The sequence below is a fragment of the Sphaeramia orbicularis genome, chromosome 21 (genome assembly GCF_902148855.1).
Source record: "Sphaeramia orbicularis chromosome 21, fSphaOr1.1, whole genome shotgun sequence".
Classification (NCBI taxonomy): domain Eukaryota; kingdom Metazoa; phylum Chordata; class Actinopteri; order Kurtiformes; family Apogonidae; genus Sphaeramia; species Sphaeramia orbicularis.
The window spans coordinates 27,257,354-27,283,297 of NC_043977.1; the positions used below are offsets into that span (position 1 = coordinate 27,257,354).

At 36.6% G+C, this 25,944-nt stretch overlaps 1 protein-coding gene across 3 annotated transcripts in view; it reads right to left on the reverse strand.

The window, feature by feature from the left end:
• Positions 1–25,944, reverse strand: part of ankrd44 (ankyrin repeat domain 44) — a 67,791-nt gene that overhangs the window by 22,522 nt on the left and 19,325 nt on the right. For 2 of the 3 annotated variants that reach the window (XM_030125239.1, XM_030125241.1), the window contains exons 4-13: positions 25,484–25,554; positions 21,692–21,892; positions 19,922–20,009; positions 17,012–17,154; positions 16,017–16,229; positions 13,914–13,992; positions 13,701–13,815; positions 13,529–13,611; positions 5,773–5,881; positions 3,109–3,177 (exon numbers count right to left, since the gene is read on the reverse strand). In XM_030125239.1, the coding sequence (XP_029981099.1) occupies positions 3,109–3,177; positions 5,773–5,881; positions 13,529–13,611; positions 13,701–13,815; positions 13,914–13,992; positions 16,017–16,229; positions 17,012–17,154; positions 19,922–20,009; positions 21,692–21,892; positions 25,484–25,554 (1,171 nt within the window). The remainder of the gene's footprint in view (positions 1–3,108; positions 3,178–5,772; positions 5,882–13,528; positions 13,612–13,700; positions 13,816–13,913; positions 13,993–16,016; positions 16,230–17,011; positions 17,155–19,921; positions 20,010–21,691; positions 21,893–25,483; positions 25,555–25,944) is intronic. The other variant, XM_030125240.1, reaches the window with a different exon arrangement.

The following is a 25,944-nucleotide window of genomic DNA, read 5'->3' on the forward strand; positions in this document are numbered from 1 at the left end:
TTCATGCATAGTGGTCACTACAGTGGACAGATATTCCACAGCTGTTCTCTTGTATTTTCATGGGTTTTGTTGTTTTAGTTGCATTTCAGCACACAGTGGACGCGTATGCACCATCCCCTACACTGCAATTCATACCATTACTGTCTTTTTGCATATTATCTGCATGAAGTTAGTAATAACTAGTATTAGAGTATGTTAAAATGTGAGAAAACATCAGATTAGCTGCATGAAAAATGTTTTTATTTCATAGTTTTCGCACAGTATCTCATTTTTTGATGATGGGTTTTAAATACATGTTTTGTTTTGTTTTGTTTTTTTCTTCAAAAATTAAAAGCTTGGTGTCCAGCTGAGTGGACATTTTTGTAATTCCGTGAAAAATAAGTTCATAAAAAATTTCAATCGCGTTTTTTTTTCATGCCTAAAGAGGAATAAAAACACTCAGGAAAAAAAATCTCTACTATGGTTCTCATAATTCGTGCATGAAAGGGTTAAAGTTGTGAAACCATGAGGGGTTTTGAAGACTTTTAACACTATCAACTGATGAGTGGGTTTTGGCTTCATGTTATAGACCGTTACTGGCAGGAAATGCACCAAGAAATGTGCTGACAACGCAGTGAAGATGACATATAATCTGTACCACAGAATGCACGAGCTGACTAGTTCAGTGGACATCCTCTTCCTCCTCACTAAACCATTAAAAAGGACAGGTTTTTATTTGTTTCAACATCTTTTTTAAGCAAGGATTTATTTATTCCAACACCTTGGCTCACCTCTCCTCTAGCAAATTCTCCACTAAAACAATTCCTCTCCAGAAACGATTTCTCTCAGATACAGTTGCTGCATCCTACACTTAGCAACACCCAAAACATTTGTGACTGCACTGTGTGTATTTACTCCACCCACTATATTTCAGTTAGTGTTTCTGATGTTAGGATTTACTACTTTAACACAAGGAAATTGTAGCTCTTCTTTTGTCTTTGCATTTTTGTTTTATCATTTGTTTGTTAAAAAATGTAAAATCTGTCAAAAATAAAATATAAAAAAAAAAATAATGAAGACTGAAAAGGAAAAAAAAAAGACAAAAAAATTGTATCTTTGTAAAATGTTATTCAACCTTAAGAAGCTTGTGTATACTTTCAAAACAAATTCAATAAGAGTTTATGGCTTGATATAAGATGCCCATTCTGGATCAGGTCAGGAGTTTTTGCCGTGCCACTCAGGTTTAGTCCATGTGAAATCAAAGGAGACTTCCAAACTGACCACTTCTAATTTGCTTCGTAGTTGCACGAAATGTTATTATTCCTTGTAAACACCAAACAAAATCTCACCCTCACGTCACCATTAGTTTTTGAGATATTGGGGCTTTGAAAACGGGGTGTGACTCTAAAAATAAGTGGGACAAAGAAAGATGATACATGAAATTTTCAGGACTTGTTCAAAGATGGAAAATGTCTTTAACTGATGTGACAGAGGAGCCACAGCTGCATATCTGCCAGATTAGTGTTGAAAACTAAATTTGTGCTTCGTTTTCACATTGAAGCACCTTCAATCTAACACAGGGGTATCAAAATCATGTCAGTTCAGGGGCCAAATTCAGCTAAATTAGATCTGAAGTGGGCCGAACCAGTAAAATAATAACATAATAATATATAAATAATGCCAACTCCAAACTTTTCTCTGTTTTACGGTGAAAAAAGTTGATTTACATTATGAAAAGGTTTACATCTACAAACTATCCTTTCAAAAGATGTGAATAACATGAAAAAACTGAAAAAAATAAGTGTAATTTTAACAATATTCTGCCTCAGTTTATCATTTCCACATGTACATTATAACTTACAGATCACAGTGGATCTACAAATACACAAAATTTTTATTAACAGGCAGAATATCGTTAAAATTACACTTACTTCTCTAAAGACATTTCAGGTTGTTCATATTTGTTCAGGTTATTCACATTTTTTGCGAAATTATACTTTGTTTTAGTGTAAATACATGAAAATATTTACATTTACAAAGAGAAAAGTTTAGAGTTATCATTATTTATAGATTATTATGATAGTATTTTACTGGTCCTGCCCACCTGAGATTGAATTGGTCTGAATGTGGAACCTGAACTAAAAGGTTTGTTAATATCTTAGTGTAATTTTTGCATTTCACAAATTCATCCCAAGGGCCGGACTGGACCCTTTGGCGGGCCGGATTTGGCCCCCAGGCCGCATGTTTGACACCTGTGATCTAACAAATGTTGATTTTCATTTCTCATGTTGTAGTACTATTGAGGTAAATAAGTATTTTTCTTGAAGAAATAAAACTTTAGGAATTATCCCAGATGGTCAGTCAGGAAAATTTTGTGAAATGTGGTGACTGGCGAATGATTTAACCCTTATTAAGGCATTTTTAATCTGCTGCTATAACTAACTCCAGTCTTATCACATGGACTTCCACATGACACAGGCACACGACCACAGTATTTGACCACAAGAGCTTCAGTGAGATCATCTGCTGATGTTGCCCAGAGGTTTTGTGTCTGATGTCAGGGTTCTGTGCAGGCCAATCAGACTTTGTCAAACCAAATTCAGAAAAATAACCACACAGTCATGTTATACAGGTATGGGCTTTTTTTTTTACACAGTACTCACACAACAACGGACATGCAAGCGTCTAAAATACTATTATTTTACATAAAAGAAAATAAAGACAGGTGTGGACAGAATGTCTTCAATTCTAATAGTTTGAAGTGGATTGTTGTCATGAGGCAAAACCCTGTTTTATTATTACATTCATTTAGCAGAGGTGTGTAGCTGCTAACGCCCAAATTACACAAACCAGCAGGTGTGTGGCGGTAAATACCAAACCAACTGTTAACCAAATGACTCACAGTTATGAAATGATGTTACTGTAGCTGACTGGAAAATGAAAGTTAACGTTAAGAATCATTTTGTCCTGAAAAAGTTTTTTGTTTTTTGTCTAAATAATACTCCAGAAGCAAAAGATGTATATATCACAAAGGCAACAAGAACAAACTTATAACCTAAACTGAATATTTTTTCTATCATCTAATAAATGATTGAAAATGTCGCAGATAAAAACCTTCCAGTCACTAACCTGCCACAGTTATCCCTCCGGTTGTGCTCTCCACCGCTGCTCAGAAGCAGCTTCACACACTCCACATTACTGCAGACAGGAAGCAACAGGACAGAAAAACATGTTTTACAGCTACAACCACATTTTTGAAAGTATTTGATTTGTATTTGTTTTCCTTGAACAGCTTCACAGTTTGCTTTCACTTTCTTTGCAATCTTACGATGAAGTCTTTTTCCTGAAAATTGCAAGTGCAGCTAACAGTTACTTTTATTGTCAGTCAAACTACAAAAATAAGACAGAGGTTTGGTAGAATTGTCCTTGTTTTTCACCTCAAATTGCAATTTTATCATTATTTTACTAGTTTGTGATCTGTTTCCTCTCCCTCTCATTACCAGGAAACACGTAAAAGGATAAAAGCTGAAAAGGTAGAGTGGCGTAATCTCTGTCACTATTAAGTTGAATTCTACATTCATTTTTATTCGTTATATGAGTCATCTGCCGGTTGCATTTCAGTTTTGTTTTCATTTGTTGTTTCTCTTAGGTATGTGGTTGCTTTACAGGCTTATTCCTCTGTTGTTTCTTTTGCTGGGACTCCCACCTTCGCTTACAGGTTTGCTGTGACTAGTATTACTTGGCATTAAACGTGCTTTTTCACACTGCTGCACGGTGTTGGCATCTTGTGTAATATGTTTCCCTGCAACTGAAATATATGGGGGCTCGTCCGGGATCTGAGCCCTGGGAACTCTCAACCTCATGTGAGAATGACGCCCCTGAGCTATTAATTGTACGATCATAACCTTTAACAGAAATATGAGTAAAACTTAACAACATATGCTTTTCAGTTCATTATTACTAAAGAGTTCTGACAAATCCAGATTAAAAAAAAGTTTCAACATTTTGGCAATGATAACGTATTTTTGCTAACATGTGATTTAATTGCTAATAGAAGTATTTGAAACATAAAAATCTCTCTTATTTTGTTCTTCAGTGTACCTCAGAAACAAAACCAACCAAAAAACCTGATGCAGTAAAGCTATTGAAAAAATCTGTCATTATTGAAATTTTTTGTCACCAACATCTAAGATGCTGATATGATGGGGTTTTTTTTTCCATCACCCACAAATGGTTCTTTTTTTATGTTAACTAATTTTTGGGTGTTTGACATATTTAAGCTACTTAAGTTATTGAAATGATACGTTTTATGTCATAATTCAAACAGTCAATTTATAATAGTATCACACTATGCACATATACAAAAAGATGAATAAAAACCCTATTTTCCAGAGATATAGTAATGAATGGGAGTACAACAGCATTAGTTATTGATGGCATGTAAACATTTGTTCTCTTTTTTTGTACTTAAATAACAAACCTATTTTTTGTTGTGGACTGTATACATTAGCTCATCAGCCAAGTCATGTACAATTGTGGCAGGATAATATAAGCTCAGCTTCTTCCGACTCCTTTTCGGACATAAAGTATTGTTAAAGAAACACAGTGAAATTGTTATACAATTGTGTGATATTTGTTTTCTCTTTTGGTTGATTTATTTCAATATACTGGAGTGTCCTTTTAAATCTGGAACATATTTTGTCTACTTATGTTCGAAATAAAAATCTATTTTCTTGTAATTCCAATTTTTACTCTGTTTAAGATTCATTCATAATTACAGTGTTGTATTTTTAACCCATAAAGACCCAAACACCCACTGGCAACCAAACTCACTGACTGATATAAAAAATGAAATAACTGCTGATCCACTAATCTTATGAATACATGTGAATAATTGGTGTAAAATGCAGTTTGTCATCTTTTTGTGGTCATCAGATATGACCCATTTGGACATTCTGAAGCTCCGGAATGACTGTAGAAACACTGTCATCTTCTACAACATTGATTCGCCAGTAAAACCCATGGAGTTGGATCAATGACAGTGGGTGGACACACTTGGTTTATACTCAGTTAATGATATATTTGACTGAAAAAGTCACTTTTTCCTCAGTTTTTTTCTGTTTTGATATAATAACCTTTGAATTAACTTGAATTTTTATGAATATCTAAATTAAATGTAGGAAATTAGACAGAGGAAAATACATGATTTACAGTGAAAAATACAAAATGCAGAGGATAATATCATAATAAATGGAGATAGATCATTTATGAAATAGAGAGGAAAATTCATTTGGGAACTGCTATAAAAACAGCATCGGGTCTTTATGGAGTTGGATCAATGACAGTGGATGTACACACTGGGTTTATGTTCAGTTAATGATATAATTCAGTTAAAAAGTCACTTTTTCTTCAGTTTTCTCTATTTTTGGTATAACAACCCTCAACTTTTCTCTTAGCTTTTATGAACATCTACATGATCAGTAAATTAAATGTAGGAAAATATCAGATTTTCACTGAAAAAACAAAAACTACAGAAGATAATATTACAATAAATGGTGAAAAATCACTTAAGGACGGTTAAGAATAGAGGAAAAATTCATTTGGGAACTGCCCCAAAAGTAGCACTGGGTCCTTATGGGTTAAAGAGCCAAAGACTGTAAAACCAGAGCATCATAAAACAAGGACGCTGTGAAGCTGTTGCCTTAAATTCCATGTCAGATTGTTTGTTCACAGGTGCACAGGTACATTTTACCCTTGGGTTTCCGTCTAGTGTTAATGAGGAGTGTTGCTCACCCTCCAGCGGCGGCAGCGTGCAGACAGGTCCTCCCCAGAGTGTCCGGAGTGTCTATCTGAAAGCCTGCAGATAGGACCGAGTCGTTACACATTATGCTAAACCTCCGACCTGACGAGGGCAGCGCAGGGAGACGGAGGGAGGCCAGACAGTAAACACACAGCAGCAGCCACAGAGAAAGAGAGAGAGACAGGAAGAGGAGGGGGTGGAGAGAGAGACAGGTGTTAGTGCGACAGGTGAAAGGGAACACGGTGAAGGTCAGGTGACAGTGCACGATGCCAGGCCTACACAGGAAAACACACACGTGGCTGCAAGCTACACGTTACACACATTAAAAAAACTAAAGACAACAGGTCATCGTAAGGTCACAGAGAGATCGAGACAGTCTGAAGCCGACACTGAGACAAATCTGAGAGGAAATACAGCGAGTAGTTCAGTCTGAGGGTTTAACCCTTTCATGCATAGCAGTCACTGCAGAGGACAGTTATTCTACAGCTGTTCTCTTGTATATTCATGGATTTTGTTGTTTTAGTTGCATATCAACCAACACTGTGGATACTTATGCACCATCCCATAACACTGGTCTGCAAGGAAAATGCTTCCAGAATAAAAGTAATGAAATTTTACCACATGAGAGTCACTGATAAAAAAAAATCAAGTCAAAAATGCTGGTTGGCTGAACTTTCCAAGATACAGCCTTGGGTCAAAATGTGAAATTCAAGAATTAACGAGAGAATGGGTTTGACTCAAAAGGAATATTTGTCTCAGAGCTACAAGATCTACTTCAAAACACTGTCTGCACATTAGAATACATTCACTTTACAGGTTCTATTTAGTGGAAGATTTAAAAAACTATTATATAAATGTACATAAACCAATATATATGTGTAATAACACTTAATCATATACCTTGAAAACATCAGCAAACCGGCACTTTTGTCATTTATTTTCCAATTAATCTTATTAAAATACGTAACATTTAGCACATTTAATCTCTGAAGCAAATTATTTCTAAAAAAAAATCGTAGACCAGTGTAATATACTGCAATTCATCCTGTTACTGTAACTTTGCAGTTCTTGAGAAACCTGATCTGTAGCAACACATTTGAGTGTAAATCAATTGCTAATTGTTATTAGACTGTAATTAACAGGTTTTTGTTTTTTTTTAACAAGAAGTTGTTGTGTGTTGTTTTTTTGCATATTATTTGAGTGCATAATAACTACTATTATAGTATGTTAAAATGTGAGAAAACATCACATTAGCAACATTAAAAAAAACATTTATTTCATAGTTTTCACACAGTACGACAGTAAATGCATGTTTCTTTGCTTCAAAAATTGTCCAGCTGAGTGGACATTTTCATTAATCCATGAAAAATAGGTTCATAAAAAAAAAAATTTCAATAACATTGTTTTTTCATGCCCAAAAAGGAATAAAAACACTCAGGAAAAAAATCTTGATTAAGGTTCTCATAATTCATGCATGAAAGGGTTAAGAAGTGCTCAGGTCAAGTTTTATTTACAACATTATTCAAACAGTAGCATCACTGTACCTTCATGATAATATATTTACAGTTTAAAGGTAGGGTATGCAATTCTAATCACTATGTTTATGCTTTATTTTTTATTATTTATTTATTTTATTTTTTTAAAATTCATGTTTATTGGGTAATGACGTGGATTAAAAGATGGTACTCATGCTTGTGTTGTTAACAGGGGAATTTCAATATGGTGAGAGGAGCTTTTCAAGGAGTAGTAAAGGGAGGTGTCTGTTTTTAGTGTTGCCAAATGAGCAAACCTTTATTTAAACTCTTCTCTCTTAAATAACGTAACAAATGCTGCACCTTTAAAGTGTCTATTACTCTTTGCACTGACAGTGTCCAGTGATTGCGGGTGATTATTCGACCAATCAGCCGTCAGAAAGACACGTGAATGTGCGGTGACTGAATGGACCCAACATCCAATCACTGATCGTCTTTGTTTATTAGGAAATTCATTTTATGATTTTGTTTTGAATTATTTATGACTTCTTAAACCAGAATTTATACAGTTAAGTGTCTTAACATCTTGAGACCCAGGAAAGTAAAAATTTGGGGTTTTTTCTATTAAATAATTGTTTTGATTGGAAACTGCATGATGAAACAGTTCTTTACGATACATTTTTTTATAAAATATCCTTTACATTGGACCATGTTTTTTTTTTTTCTTGTCCCCTACATAGAATAAAAATGCATTGCTGGGAGCTTAGTGTAAAGCATAATTGAGCACTTTTTTTAAATTCAGCTTTATTTTCCACTGAAAATAAATGGCAACTCTGGTTTGTTCATAAACATTCATTCTCAAAAACTGCTTATTCCACCTTTAAATGTGGAAAGACAGGATTCCTACACACTGGTAGAATACAAGTGACATCAGATTATCATTTAGAAAAAAAGCTCCTCAAGTGAAGTGACAAATGTTAGTTTCAGAGTTGTGTACAGCAGTTATTAGTAGAAGCATCAGACATAAGAACTGAACACTCAGTAACACTAAAGAATCTGCTCATACAGGACCATATATACTGTGCAGCTTTGCAGATAGATCATATAGCAAAGCATGAGATGAAAAAAGAGTAATAAGCAGTGAACAAGGATCTAGGAGTGTGCCTGGACGTTTTTCAAGATGAGCACAATCAGCATAGTTTTCAAAGAGCTGCAGCAGTCATAAGAACCAGGACTGAAGAGGTTAAAGGAGTGATTTTTTGGTTCTTTAAATGGAATTATGCATTTTAAAACATTTCCCTGTGGTCTACATAAACTGTAAATCAGTCCCTCCAGGATTTTGCGGGATTTTTTTTTATTATTGTGGCCTAAAATGTCTAATTTTGCTTCAGCTTTTCCAAAAAATTGCAGTGAAATTTGCGATGATTTGAGGCTTCTTTTATTAAAGTCACAGGAACATGGGCATTTGTGAATTACCTAGAACAGTCTTTTTTGAGTTTTTAGCTTTAAAAAGCACCAGGAAGCAATGATTTTAAACAAAACAGGCTTTTTTTCATTTGTTCATTTATTTGTTTTGAGCAGCCAATGAGAGCGCAGCATCACAGAACATCAACCAATCAGAGCGCAGCGTCACAGAACATCAACCAATCAGAGCGCAGTGTCACAGAACGTCAGCCAATGAGAGCACAGTGTCACAGAACGCCAGCCAATCAGAGCGGAACATCACAGAACGTCAGCCAATGAGAGCGCAGCGTCACGGAACTCCAGCCAATGAGAGAGGAGCGTCACAGAATGTCAGCCAATGAAAGCGCACCGTCATGGAACGCCAGCCAATGAGAACGCAGCATCACAGAATGCCAGCCAATGAGAGCACAGCGTCACAGAACGTCAGCCAATGAGAGCACAGCATCACAGAACGCCAGCCAATCAGAGTGGAGCATCACAGAACGTCAGCCAATGAGAGTGCAGCATCACGGAACGTCAGCCAATGAGAACGCAGCGTCACGGAACGTCAGCCAATGAGAGAGCAGTGTCAAGGAAAACACCAGCCAATGAGAGCGCAACGTCACAGAACGTCAGTCAATGAGAGCACAGTGTCACGGAACTCCAGCCAATGAGAGAAGAGCATCACAGAACGTCAACCAATCAGTGTGCAGCGTCACAGAGCGCCAGCCAATGAGAACGTAGCGTCACAGAATGTCAGCCAATCTGAACGAAGCGTCACAGAACCCCAGCCAATGCGAGCACAGGGTCACACAACCTGAGCCTGATCCTTAGTTTTTCTCTTTCCTGTTGTGCTGTTACACAGTTATAACAAATATGTTTTGTAATAAATAATTTATATATACAAATGCAGTGTAGAACAACATCACTTTCATCCAAATACATGCAGTACGTTAATGCTACACTTGGGTCTGAATTCTTCATTAATTCAACTCCACAGGTCCATCTTCAACAGTCCTTCTGAGTAATGAGCGCTGGCCCTTTAAATGCACATGATGAGCCACTTCACGCCCCGCCCCCTCCAGGTTGTCGTCTGTGCTGCTCTGTCCCGATGACCCAACAACTGAACATTTTAGGTAATCGGCTCAAAGTTTGGACATATTTTCAGTATGGACTACAGCCGCTGCTGCTGACAAACAATTATGGTGTAACTGGAGAAATATTCGTCGGAAGTTTTGACCTTATATGTGCAAATGTCGTGACATAACTAGTTATAGATGTAACAAATTAAGAAGGAATTTAAACAGGTTGTAGAAATCCACTCAATTTTTGCCGGAATGAATATAAAGATAGCTTTGCAGCACCTGGAGGGTTCAAACTCAAACTTTATGAACTATTAGGGTCCTAATACACAAATAAATATAAAAAAGACTAATAAAAGTGGGTTTAGCAAAATATGACCCCTTTAAGGCGACTTTATTAGTCTAAAACCAAGAGGTGAGACACAGGACTAGGCTAATAGAAGAGATATGGAAAGCATTGTGTCTAATGCTAATTGTTTCAGTGTGGATGCTTGCTGATTCAGGGGGAAAGGCTGTGAACAGTCAGCAGATCCTTGTGGTTCTGCAGATGAACTTTTGGCCTGCTTGTGTACAAAACATCCATTCACACCTTTGACTTCCAGGCATTAACACCTCAGGCCAAACCTCTGCTCACATTCAGAACGGATGCTTTCACAGCTGCTTTTGATGGAAGCTGAACTCACGTCTCAAAAAATGAATGAAAAATCCCATCATTCATGGCGTTTTTAATCCTTTATACTTCGCCTGATTTTCACTGTGCTTCGGATATGGAGGGTAAGAGCTTCTAGTTCCAGATTTAGCTCTGGATTCACCGAAACACAAAAGCCCAGCCGTCGCTGATCACAACAGCCCTGACCAGACACAACACTCCAGCTGCAAAGCATGTAAAAGCCTCCTTTGTTGTTCAGCACAACAACTCAGCAGAGCCACATGAAGAGCCTGGTTTCAAGCTGCTCCATGCCTCTGGACATAAGGAAAATCGTCAAAATGATCTGGAACCAGGGAGTACTGTTGTCTTGTCCCTGTTTCGATTTTGTATTTGTCAAACATCCTCTTTTCTGCCCTGAGACACTGACAAAATAAACAGATGAATGGAGATGCAAAGTACTTTAAAGCCAAAAGAAAGTCGAAAACTTTTCTGCAAGTATCAGCAAAATATTAAGAACCAAGTGCATCCTCTGAGAGACAGTTCAATAGAAAACAGCGTGTCCATCCAGAGAGACACGGGAGCCATCAGTGAATAATTACACTCAGTGAGGCCTCGTCTGTTTCTGGGACATTGTGATTCACATTTGGCCTGAGCTGAATGCATGTGTTTGTGAAGGAATTCACCACCAGGAAGCAAAAAAAAAAACAACCAAGCTCAACCCTCCCTGAATATTGTACGGAAACAAAACAGACTCTGGATCAGCCCAAAGCCAGGACAGCATCCAAGTAACAGCCAAGGACGAGTAACGCTTCTTAGAACTACCATGGAAAGTTTGCAGTTAAAGTTTCATTTCCTCAAGCACTGATATATTGATGTGAATCATCTTTTATTACCCCCCCACCCCCGAAGGGGAGACAAGGGGTATTGTTTTTGGTTCGGTTTGTTTATTTGTTTGTTTGTTTGTTTTTTAACACTCTAGCAGCAAAACTATTGGTTGAATTCATACCAAATTGGGTTTATTGATTTCCAGTGACCCAGAATAGATCTCTTTACATTTTGGGAACAGTAGGCCAAAGTTCATATTTTTTATGAATTTCTTAAATCTTTGTTTTTTTCCCCATTTACTTACAATGGGTGAAATTTCACAGGTCTTTAGCAGCGGAACCATTTATTGAATTCATACCAAATTCGGTTTATAGATTGCCAGTGACCCAGAATTTATGTGGTTACATTTTGGGAAAAGTAGGTCAAAGTTCAAATGTTTTCTGAATTTCTTTTTTTTTTCGTCTCCCATTTACCTTTAATGGGCAAAAGTTTAAATGTCTGTAGCAGAAAAAATATTGCTTTAATTCATACCAAATTTGGTTTGTAGATTGCCAGTGACCCAGAATATACGTCCTTACATACTGGGAAAAATAGGTCAAAGTTTCAATTTTTTATGAATTGTTAAATTCGTTTTTTCTCCCATTTACTTATAATGGGCAAAATTTCAAATGTCTGTAGCAGCAAAACTATTGGTTGTATTTATACCAAACTAGGTTCAGAGATTGCCAGTGACCCAGAATAGATGTGATTATATTTTGGGAAAAGTAGGTCAAAGTTAAAATTTTGTCTGAATTTTTACTTTTTTTTTTCCTTCCATTTACTTATGATGGGTGTCATGGTTTTGTTTTAATTTACTTCAAACTTGGCACATATATAGATGCAATTGATATGCTGACATCAGCACATGCATAGACATGATGACATCAGCTGGATCAAAGCCAAAATAAGCTACAGTACGTGCGAGGGGCGGGGTTTGTTGTGCCTGGCACCACTTGTTGATACTTTTTTTGCCCTGAATTTTGCCTCACAGGTTACACACACATAGTGTCCAAACCCCATGACAGTAGAGCAGGCATGCCCAAAGTCCGGCCCGGGGGCCAATCACAGCCCGCGGTCAGATTTTATACGGCCCACAGCTTCAGTTTTATATTGTATTATTTATGGCCCGCTTGGACTGTTGAACCGAATACATGAATCATAAAAGGTTCAAAATGCAGTTTCTCCTTTCACCTCATGGTGGCAGCACCACTAACTCTATCTGGCTCTGTGACCTTACCGTGAACCCTTTTTCGCTAATTTCTAACCACGGCGCCTGTAAATAAAAAAACGAAAGTTGACAGTGAGGGCCGCCGCTTCCAGGAGAGATGGGAATTACAATTTTTTTTCACTGAAAATTGAGGCAATTATGTTTGCCTAATTTGTCAAGAGACTGTTGCCTTGTTTAAGGAATTCAATGTAAAGAGACACGAGCAGACAAAACATGCTAACGCATACGACAAGCTAGCAGGGAGTAAGCGTTCCGAAAAAGTGAAGCAAATTCAAGCTGCTTTAAACTCACAACAGTGACTTTTCATGTGAACCTGGGAGTTCAATGAATTCGCCACCAAGGCAGGCTACCAAGTTGCCAGGTTAGTTGCCTATAACTGCTGGTGTTATGTACTTATAGATGTGACACAAAATATTACTTTCTGAATGTTTTTTTCAAAGAGTAAGAGTCATATGTTTTAATCTTAAATGTTAACAGACTTTGCATTACTGAGTAATATATGAGTAATGATTACTCATATAAGTCATGTTTAAAATGAATGTGGGGTTAAGATTTTTATCAACTTGGATGTTTAAGATACGCTGTACAGTTTGTTCTATGTTATCTGACTCCAGATGTGAAAGGAAGGCAGAATTGTTTTTTTTTTTTTTTTTTCTATTTGTTCACACCTGAGTGGCTTAGATTTGGTTACATTGCCATTTAAAAAAACAATATTGTGACAATGAAAATAAAATTGTTGTAGAACAGCGCATTTATATGTAATTTTTACTGTTTAAAAAATGTCTGAAGGGACCACTGGCCCCTGGCAATGTCCACATTATCAGATCTGGCCCTCTGGACAAAAAGTTTGGACACCCCTGCAGTAGAGGAACTAAATCTCTACTACCTCTTATATAAAATGATGCCTTAATAGTATTTCAAAAGACCTAACCCACAGGTCACAGCCATTTATATGAAGAAAACAAGTATTAATCTGTGTTTTATTATATTACTGTTTGCTTTGAGGTTTACCTGAGGACAGCAGCTTCCTGCAGCAGTCAGAATGTGCATTCAAGGCAGCCAGGTGGAGAGGAAACATGCCATGGACGCCTCGCCTTTTGGTGAAACATGGAGACAACAGACGGTTATTATTTATTACATAAAGATTCCTTCTAATACCAGATATCTGCAAATAAACAGACACCTTGTGCAGTCTGCTCCGCTGGTGATGAGTGTGTTAATGAGGAGTTCGTGGCCATAACGGGCAGCGATGTGTAGAGGGGTGTTACCGTCCTTATCCACACTGTCGATCTCCCCGCCTAAAAAATACATGTTGATTTAAAAAACCCTTAAAAGGTCCTGAAACACTCTATTAGATTTAGAAAACAAATGAATGAATAAATTGCGGACATCTCACCACTCTGGATGAGGGTTTGGGAGCGGGTGAACCGTCCATGAACTGCTGTCATGTGAAGAGGACTCTTCCCATCTCGACTCTGAAACAACAAAACACGTCACCTTGTTTTAATGATAATGTTCGTCAGTACAATACATTCATTTCATTTCATCTGGAAAAGCTGTAATCATTAAATGTGTCGATTCTGGCATCAATAAAATGTCTGTTTAAAGCTTAAGGGAAAGGCCTGGGGGTAAATAACTGGTGTAGTTGTTATTCTATTGAACACATCCCAGTGGAGAAAACAACAGCACCAGTGACCCCCTTTCATCGGTTTGGGCTAGTGGTTCCAAGAATCCTCAACGAAACCAGGTCAAGAACCAGAGCTAATTTGGTGGGAAAAGAAGGAGTGTTTTTCTTGTAGATTTACAGCTTCATTATAAGGTTTTTCTTGAATAATGACCCCACTCCAAAGCTTCCATATTATCATTTTTTCAACAATGGTCCCAATAAACCCCCACAGTAACAAAAAAAATAGGACCAATGGCCCCGTAGCTCATCGGCATGTTCAATCAAGAATCAGTAAATTGAAATTGACGCAATATTAAAGTCCTGTGGTCTTGATGCAGGAGATCAATCTCCCAATAGAAGGGGGTGGTTCTTACACTGGAGGATACTTCAACTAATTAAATCAAAGTTCATATATTTATTTTATTGGTTTATTTAATAGGGACCATCTATATTTATGAACACTGTTGTACAAAAAATACACCCATGTAAAATATGCCAGAATTAGTAAAAATAACTACTTTTCATCTGCAGTCCCTAGACAGGTGACAAACAAAATAATAATACAAGAAAAGCACTCGGAGAGCGCAGACCTCCGCCAAGACAGACACCCCCCCCCCCCCGATCACCACCAAAATTTAATCATTTGTTCATTATCAACATTTCCTGAAAATTTCATGAAAATCTGTCCATAACTTTTTGAGTTATCTTGCTAACAAACAAACAAACAAACAAACAAACAAACACACAAAGCAAAGTGATCACAATACCTCCGGGCGGAGGTAATAAAACAGCCAACAATTGATACAGCACTCATTCGCTATAAATTTTAAAAAAAAAATTAAAAATACACACAATGACATAGACATCATCAAAACAAACAAATAAAACAAAAAAACAAATAGGCATAGGATGATCACAGGGGCATTAGCCTATTCATTCACCTCTATACTTACATCCAATTTATCCTATCAGTACTCAGTAGTAACTATATTCATATCTGAATAGTAACTATATTCATATCTGTGACCACTTCCATGTTATAAACCATCAAAATATGGCCCATTATAAGTAAAGGAAAATTTTCAATATATCAAAAATTTGTCAAAAATAAAAAAAAAATTCTAAACTGTGGACAAACTTTGTTAAAATTTTCCCAAGGAAGCTACATGTAAAATTTGAAATGAATCCGACCAGAAGTTTCGTCAAGTTGCTAACGAAGACGATACTGGGGACTCAAACATCAGAGGAACAGTACACTTTTGCGGGACTGAAAAACATTAATGACATGTTTCTTGATAATCAGTGGTAAAAAGGGTGATGAGTGAAAATGCTCCTGTTTAAATCTCACTAACAGCACAAGTAACAAGTGGTGCCAGGCACAACAAACCCCGCCCCTTGTACGTATTGTAGCTTATTTTGGCATCGATCCAGCTGATGTCATCATGTCTATGCATGTGCTGACTTCAGCATATCAGTTGCCTCTATATATGTGCCAAGTTTTAAGTAAACTGAAACAAAATTGATGTTTTTATAGACATGTGAAATTTTGCCCATTACAAGTAAATGGGAGAAGAAAAAAAGAGATGTAAAAAATTTATTTAAAAAAATTTAACTTTGACCTACTTTGTAAAATGTAAAAAAAAATGTAAGATGTAAAAAAAATTCATTCAAAAAATTCATACAAAATAATGAGATCTATTCTGGGTCACTGGCAATTTATAAACCCAAATTGGTATGACTTCAAGTAATGGTTTTGCTGCTACGGTGCAAACAAACAAACAAAGAAACATATATCACATGTTATCAGTTATGCATCGTGCAGACGTTCAGTACCTGCACGTTAACGTCAGCCCCGTTGTTGACCAGAAACTCCAGACACAACGCTCCATGTGTGGAGGCGGCGGCAAAATGCAGTGGCGTGAAACCCTTGTTGTTGGGTTGGCTGACGTTGGCGCCGTAGTCGATGAGCTCACTGACGACGTTGTCCTGGCCGTTAAAACAGGCCACGTGGAGCGCAGTGTTCCCAAACGCGTTGGACTCGTCTATCTGTTATCACACAAAACAATACTTGTTGTTACGGTCGATGGAAAGTGTTCTGAGCGATGAGTTTGTGAATGAGTGAATGCGTTTGTTATGTTTGAATGAAGATTATGTGTTCAGTGTAGGAGTGTGTTGTATTGTAATCAAACATTTAAGCACAAAAACTTCAAGTAAAATGCAATGTGATTAAGTAGAATTTTAAACAATGTCTGCTTTATGTAAGTATTCATTTTTTCTCACTTTTTATCTCCCTCCCTACATTTCAAGGCAAGTTTTGACAAAGACACACAACCTTTTTATTTAAATTATTAATGGTGAAATAGTTTTCATATTATATTAGCATGACATGGTTCAGTTAGCTTTGCACAGAAACCGCTGGTGCAAATATCCTTCAAATAGCTACTTTTACTGTAATTTAAGTACTTTTCAGAACCTGTACTTTTTCAGATTGAAAGTAATAAGTAAGTTGAATACCACCTCTAGTCCTTTTTACACATATATCTATACCTCTAAGCAAATATGTGCATACGTCTGCCACCTATGACTGTCCTTACACCGCAAATTATTTGGTTCTTATTTCTTATTTTAAGTGTTCATACATCTGTAGACAAGCTTATTTCTAGATTTAACAATATTAATTGAAGAAATCTTGTCACATCTGCATGGACAGATATTGCACTTGTTTTGAGAACCTTTTTCCTCAGATTTAGAGTTTTTATCTTGTTTTTTGACACCCCTTTTTTGCAGTGTATGTGTGAAGCAGTGAGTCAGTGTGTGTTTGTCCAGACCTCCACAGCGAGGTTGAGCAGGTGTTTGACCACAGCGATCTGTCCGCTGGAGGCCGCCGTGTGGAGGGGAGTGTACCCCCGCTTGTCTTTACAGCTGATCTCTGCCCCCTGGTTCACCAGCAGACACACAACATCCAAATGACCTGCAGGGGGAGCACCAGAGCACACACACAAGGAGTTAAAAGGGCATTTAGAGCAGCGGTTCTAAAACTTTTTATAGTGGACAACCCCCTGAAATATATTTTTTTGCCCCCAATTCTCACTTCAGCATTTTTGATTTAAAAAAATTAGGTAAAATTTGCTTCTGTGCCATAGGTGTCTGTTTTTATTTTCAAATCTTCGTAAACAAACAACATATATCGTCGGCTTCCTGATAAAACCTGCTATGTGACTTTTGGCAAATTTTACAGGAGAAACAAAAAACTGTTTATATAACAGGAAACTGTGAAATATGATAAAAAAATATCTGTTCCTTTAATGTTGGTACTTATGATGGAATGTAAACAACTTTCACAGGAGACTGAAATTTGAAGCTATAATAGGGGAGATAGCAGGTTTTTATTCCCAACCAAAAATGTCACTTAGCAGGTTTTATCAGGAAGCCGACGATATTTAACTTTAATATATTAAAAATATCAAATTTTTATGAGCAAAATATAAACTGGAAAGTGCCCTCATTCATTGATAAGAAACATAAATGAATTAGTCATTAATAAATAAATGAACCTTTCATCAGCCAAAAGTAATTACTTAATTACTCAAATAAACTCATTTTGAATAATATAAAATAGAAATGCTCTTAAAATGTTACCAAAGCTTGGGGGGGGGCTCCGAGTTTTTAAAAAATACTGAAATGAAATAATGTCAGGAGTGTCAATTTTGTTATATGAATGTATTTATTGCAGTTTACATTTCAGAATTAATTCTCATCATTTATTTTGTATGCAGAACATGATGATTTATTTAATGTAGTTTTCCCAAAAAATTTCAAATACACCCTGGGCTTCTTCCAAGTACCCCCATTTGAGAAAGATTAATTTAGAGGGAGTGTTTTTAATTGAGTGGAAGTAACATCCACACATTGTTGAAAAGGAAAAGGACCCATTTCCAGACAATGAAGCTATAGTTAAAGTAGCATGTCTGTTTATATGTGTGAACAAAAACTGTCGACCCGATACGATGTCTTGTTTCTGTTCATGTCTCACAAACAGATGCACCAATCTTTATGAAACCTGCAAGGTATATTGACTGAGTGAATATCCAGAATTCATAAAACAGCGTGAGAATGATCATTACTCTTTCCTTCGTGCATACTTTGCATCCCTTCTCAGATTCTCAAAGTTTTTTCCTGGCCTTTTTTTTTTTTTTTTTTTTTAACCTAAAAGCAAAACTCAAAAGCATGTTGGCATTTGCATCGGTCACTACATGGACCCTGTTCTCTATTAGTGAAAAGCTTGCAGGTCAAAATATAAAGGTAGACTTGATTCTAATATATCAAGGGCAGGACTCTGTATATACTCAGAGGGATAATGTGCAGTGAACTGGTCGTTATTGTTATATCAACCACATCAGTGTGACTCCAGTCCTGCATCACCCTGTTAGGGTTTATTTCACAGCCATGACTGCATCTCTGTACATTACTTCTTACATAAAACCTTCTTCCTTAAGGCATCTTTACACAGATCTCTAAACCTCCAACGTCAATGGATTATAGCAAACATAATAACTAATATATAACTGGTATTTCTACATTTATTCTATTATAAAATTGGCGTATTCATATAATTTGGGCAAGAAAAATTAAAGCCTAGAGGTCATAATAGGATGTGCTGTCATCACCTTACAATCTTAACCATGTTTCTATATTTGACTATGTTTAGATGTATTAATATATACATTTACATCATTATTTTATGGCTATGTTGTGTGGAGAATGCACACCATCAGTGGAAGTGTTTTAGGCACTTTATTCTATTTATTATAAATAAAAATTTCTATGTTCTTTTAATGTTTTATAACAGTAAATAAAGCCTAACAAGTGGTGCCAGGCACAACAAACCCCACCCCTCTCACGTATTGTAGCTTATTTTGGCATCGATCCAGCTGATGTCATCATGTCTATGCATGTGCTGATGTCAGCATATCAACTGCCTCTATATATGTGCCAAGTTTGAAGCAAATTCAAACCAAATTGATGTTTTATAGACATTTGAAATTTCGCTCCTTATAAGTAAATGGGAGAAGAAAAAAGACTTTAAAAAATTTGAAACTTTGGCCTATTTTTCTCAAAATGTGATGACATCTATTCTGGGTCACTGGCAATCTATAAACCAAATTTGGTATGAATTCAACCAACAGTTTTGCTGCTACAGACATGTGAAATTTCACCCATTATAAATAAATTGGGGAAAAAAAAAGGATTTTAAAAATTCATAAAAAATTTGAACTTTGACCTACTGTTCCCAAAATGTAATGAGATCTATTCTGGGTCACTGGCAATCTATAAACCAAATTTGGTATGAATTCATCCATTAGTTTTGGTGCCACAAACATTTGAAAATTTCACCCATTATAAGTAAATGGGGGGGGGGAATGTAAAAATTCATTAAAATTTTTTTTAATTTGGCTTACTGTTCCCAAAATGTAATGAAATCTATTCTTGATCAGTGGCAGTCTATAATTCAACCAATAGTTTTGCTGCTAGAGCGTTAACAAACAAACAAACAAACAAACAAACCAAACCAAAAACATTACCCCTTGCCTCTCCTTCGGGGGGCGGAGTTATAAATCTATTTGAGTGTAAAAATCCTCAACAGGTTGGTTAGAAACCACTGATTATTTTATTCCAAGCACATCAGAAAATAACATGATGTGTGATGCAGTAATTCTTTAACAAGGTGTGTGTTTTACCCATGAAGGCTGCCCAGTGCAGCGCTCGGCCGTCCTTCTTATCAAAAGCGTTGATGTTGGCTCCTTTTGTCAGCAGGAGGTTTACCATCTGACAGAGACGCAGAGGGAGGTAAATTAGTGGGAAGTAGATATATTTATCAGATACACGCTTGTGCTTTTTCCGTGTGCACAGCAAGTGTGAAGGAGTGTGTGTGTGTGGGCGACAGGTCTTTATATAACAGGGTCGTAGATGCACCTCATCATTTCGCTCACTGTGGAGGAGCAGAAATAGACGCAGCGTCCATTCAGTTTGGCTCCGAAACTCTGCTGCCTCTCATTGTTAATTTTAGCTTTGGCAGATTTGTGAATGGTTTTGTCTCAGATGCGTAGTTCGTCATGTGAACGGCCTACCTGATGATGCAGCTGCACTCACCCACCTGTTTCCTTTAACCAAGCTATTCATCCAAAATAGCACAAAGGATGTTACATCAGCCTGTTACTTGGTGGAATACATCTAAGAGGAACAGCTCTAAAGCTACAGAAATAATGATTTAACTTTTCCGACCGAACCAGAAAAAGACTGATCTCACAGCCATGGAACGGCATTATTACATAATTATTGTGTGAATGCTTGAAATTTAATAAAAAAGAAGTAGATTTTCAGAACTATATGATAATCAGACAGAGAAGAACAGTAATATCTTTGCAAACATGATTTTGTTCTTGACTCTCAGTGTTTTCAGATGCATTTTAACTCTGATTAATTAAGCATTTGCAGCTTAAAGTAATGTCAGGAGGTTGAAATGTTGTAATACATGATTTAAGGAATAGATGGTGTTTATTTCTTCCCACTCATTTTCAGCTTTTGTATAATAGGATAAATTTCCTTTTTTTGTTTTGGTTGTTTTCTGTTGATAATTTGCTTCGGGCATTTACTTTGCTGATGATCATATTGTGGTTTTTATATGTCTGAAAGAATAAAGCATTCATTCATTCGTTTTCAACACTTTACACGATATCCTGGAACTGGTGTGTTTATGCTGGGGGATAAAAGTTTCCATTTTAATGCTGAAAGGGAATATTTTTCTTCAAAACTTTTGTAGATGTACATTTGTACTTGAATTGTAGAATGTTTTTTTTTTCAAGCTGAGTTTAAAAAATCTATTTCTCAGAGATCTGCAAATGTTTTCTCACAGCTCAGGTCTGAAACTCTGGATCCTGAAACTTTGGATCCTGGAGGCCTTTGGTCTCTGCTTAGGTCCAATCACATATTTGTTCAAATGGTATTAACAAAATAACTGACATTTGACATGATGATAAATCTGAAACACTGACAACTCAAGAAAACTTAAGAAAAATCTATATTATAAAAGCCAAGTGTGTGTGTGTCTGGGGATTCACTCAAAATGCGGAAAGAGCTGACTGCTGCAGTTTGGCATATTTATGTATTTTTGGTCAAGGAAGAAACTAGTGAAAATGGCAAGTTGATAGAACCGATATTTTGGGAGATATTAGTAATTTTGGAATACAATAACATTAGAATCAAGTTGCTATGGCCAGAACACTTTGGCGGTGACTGCTGGACAAATGTGGTACAGCATGCACAAATACACAACAGCATAAAAATAACCACATCTAGAACCCCTTCCCTTGTCGGCTTAATAACAAATATGACAATAAAACTAAATCAAAGATCTTGCCCAACTTTGTGTGTTAGATTTCAGGACAGATCTGTTTCAACCTTTCAAAGCTTTTTTTTTAGTTGTACGATGCAACACAATTGCGCAGTACCTCAGTGTGGCCGTTGAGGGCAGCATGATGCAGGGCCGTGCGTCCGCCGCGGTCCGACACGTTGACGCTACTTAACAGCGGGATGATGACTTCGGCGCATCGCAGTGCATTATTGGCGGCCGCCACATGCAGCGGTGTCTGCCAGTTCTTGTCGCGTGCGTTGACATCGGCCGAGTGGCGGATTAAAACTCGCACAGCCTCCTGAGGAAGAGTTAAGAAAAGAAAATTTACATTTCTAAAACTAAAGATGCATGATGTCTGTATGAATAGAGACACATCATGGCAGCACTGGTTTTAAAGGGGCAATTTGTAAAAACCGTCAATCTGATTATGTAGCTTGTAAACTGTTTATTTTCTTCCATTTAGCCGACCAATCAGCAGTCAGATACACAGGTGACTGAGCTGTGAATGGATGGAAGGGAACTTTGATATTGCTCTAAATCACAGACAAAGAACACACCTTGACACTGCTTCTATACATAATTACATAAACATGAATAAATTCAAATATATATTACCTATTATGTGATAATATTATGAACATACAGGGTGGGGAAGCAAAATTTACAATGAACATTTAGTTGTTTTTTCTCAGCAGGCACTACGTCAATTGCTTTGAAACCAAACATATATTGATGTCATAATCATACCTAACACTATTATCCATACCTTTTCAGAAACTTTTGCCCATATGAGTAATCAGGAAAGCAAACGTCAAAGAGTGTGTGATTTGCTGAATGCACTCGTCACACCAAAGGAGATTTCAAAAATAGTTGGAGTGTCCATAAAGACTGTTTATAATGGAAAGAAGAGAATGACTATGAGCAAAACTATTACGAGAAAGTCTGGAAGTGGAGGAAGCAACAAAAAACGTACCAAAGCTTTTATTAAAGCTCTCAAATCCAAAATCCTAAAGGATCCAACCAAATCCATGAGAAAAATGGCAATTGAACTTGAGGTAGACAAAAAGACCGTTAGAAATGCAGTAAAATAGGATTTGAAGTTAAAATCTTACACAAGAACACCAAAACACTTGTTGACAACAGCAACAAATCCAACTTTAGCAATTTTTGGGAATCGTGTTTATGGCTGCCTTCTAGCCCAGATCTAAACCCTCTGGATTATGCTATTTGGGGCATTTTAGAACATGCTACCAATAGAACATCACACAGCAATGTCGACTTTCTTAAAGATACTATTAAAGAAGAATGGGAGAAGTTGTCACCCGAATATTTGAGGAACACTTGCGCAAGTTTCAGGAAGCGTGTGAAGGCAGTTATTGAGAAAGAAGGAGGACACATAGAATAAAAACATTTTCTATTATGTCAATTTTCTTGTGGCAAATAAATTCTCATGACTTTCAATAAACTAATTGGTCATACACTGTCCTTCAATCCCTGCCTCAAAATATTGTAAATGTTGCTTCCCCACCCTGTATATGTTATAACACTTCCTATTAATATAGTCTTAATCTTAATGGAGTTGGCAAAAATATTTTTTCTTCTCATAGTGGACCGGACACTTCAGTAGCCAAGTTTCCATGTAATATAAAAATAAATTAAATTGAAAAAAGAAAACATGAATAACATGCTTTTCCATAAACTGGTTTAAAGTGAATAAACTAGGCTGTGTAATGGCATCAGAAGGTGGCAATGAGACGTTACACATGAGTCTAATAAACAGAGTAGAAGAAGCAGAGTCTAAAAATAGCTTTATGGGGCTTTTTTTCCATGTTTTATTCTTCAGTCTACCCTAATATTTGTGTTTCCACCTGTTTTATTGCTTCAGTGCTCCAAAGAAATGACCTGTCATGAGTTAAATCATGTGAGTTAAACATTTACTACACTAAAATTCACCTTTTTTTGCCATTTCCGTAGACGTTTTCATATGCAAAACTATAAATACGTATTAAAAGTGTTTATGGGCATGCATCTAACGACTCACTTCACTTCCTGAGGGACAACGTTGTTTTAATAGACAGGATGGGCTGGAACTAGCAGGTCAGCATATCTTAAGTACGTATCTGATGATTATCTTTGACCTAATAACTAAAATATATAAATTCACACTTTTTTTTAATAAATTCAGTTAATTTCTGAATGATTTAAACTAAAAATTACAGAGCTAAATATAACATGTACATGAAATATCTTGATATTTACACCAAAGCTACATGGATGCCCTGCCATAAACATTTTAACTGCAGAGACACACGATGATCAGTTCAACAATATTAAGGAAGATTGTCTTTATTACAAAAAAAACAAATATTACAAACAATTAAGACCAACAAGTCATTTACAAGATACACTTTGTAATAGGACCCCCCAGAAGCAATCCTCAGCTTATAAATGGGGGCCCCTAAACATGTGATAAGAGACACAATTCACATTATAATCTCTACTATATTCAAATGTTCTAAATAACTACAAACATACTCCAAATATTTGCCTATCTACCAAATGAGGATTCACCTCCTTTTCCTGAGTCCTATTGTAGTCAGCATATTCCAATATTCTCAGATAATTTAATAGTCAGACATGGGTCTTTATCCACATAAATAAAGAGTTTAAATGATTTGTACTTCAGCCATGTGGGGTTTAGCCTCGTCAACTATTTACAACTAGGTGCTTCTATGAAACTGGTCCCTAAAAACAGGACATGGGGCTAAAAATTCAAACCAGGTGTAGACTAATGTGATGAAGCAAGTTTGGAAGCACTTTGGGTCTATTTTAAAAATAAATATTTACTGAGATAAAAAAGAGAAACTATTTTGTAGAAACACATTTTTATATTATTTTACATTATATTTAATACAAAAATCTGCATGTAACACGGTCAAAAGGACACAAAATTTACGTGCTACTATTTTTTAAAATATCTCTTTATTCTCTCACAGGTACATTTTGGGAATCGAACTAATTATGCAAGGTAGAGTGTTTGACAAAAATGACCGCTGTTGCAAAATCATTCGTGATTTCTATGCGTTTAACTGGGCAGGTTCCGCATGTAACGCAACTGGATACGATGGGTTACATACAAAACCTGGAATGAGACTGCCGATTCATGAAAAACCTGCATGTCTGGGTTAGAAAAACCACTAGGATCATCAACTTTAACACAGTGTCTTTATTTAGAGGGGTATAAAGGACCATTTCAAGCCATGTGGTCCAGATCAAATACACTGACACCTAGGAAGTTTTTCCTGTCCCAATTTTGATCCTATTTTTGACCCAAATATTTTATTAAAAATTCATTAATGTTGGGATGGCTCAGAGCAAGAGTATAATTTTTTTTGCATTTATTGGAGGACATCATTTGGTACATCCTGTGGAAAATATGTCTAAATTTCTCTTTTATTATTGGGTTTAAAAAGCTGGTAAAGTGCCAGGTACCAAAATGAACCCAGTTTCATGGAAGCATCCAACTACAGATTATGTATTCCTGCAAACAAACAGAAAATTGGTCTTGGCTGTACAGGAAACCAGGCCCACACCAGTAGTAAATACCCCCACAATTATTCTAGACATGTGGAATTACCAGTTTGGACACTGGGAGTGGTGTGATGAGCCGGTATTTTCTAGCTGTCATGTATGTCTGACACTAATGTCTCCGAGTACAGGGAGAGTCGAAACATGCTGAGTGTGTACGCCTGTCTATTTACAGGTAAACACCACAAGGTATGGCTTGGCTTCCTGACACCTGTGTCACAGTGAGGAGCTGGTGCTTGAGTCACTGCTGCAGAAAGAAGAAAGGGCTGTTGTCAGCAGGAGTGTGTGTGTGTGAGCTCACCTCGCTCCGAGATGCAACAGCGCGATGGAGGGGTGTGAGCCACATATTATCTTTGGCATTAACTCGAGCCCCTGCGGAAAAAGGGGAGCACACAGGATGGTGAGGATGGATCAACATGGCACTGATCATTTGAAATATAAAGTCATCATAAATACTCATTAGTTTTAATTCTATACTTGCATATGAATACCGAGTTTCTTATTTTTTTCTTATATTTCAGTCTTTTTCTCTGCACTTGCTTGTTGTATGTTGCTGTTAACTGTGAAATTTCCTCAAGGTTGGATGAATAAAGTCTTATCTTATCTTATCTTATCTTACCTTACCATAAACACCCAAACATCCATCAGCAACCAAATTGAACCAATAATCCCATCAATACATGTTAATAATTGGTGTAAAATACAGTTTGTCATCTTTTCATGGTCATCAGATATGACCCATTTGGACATTCTGATGCTCTG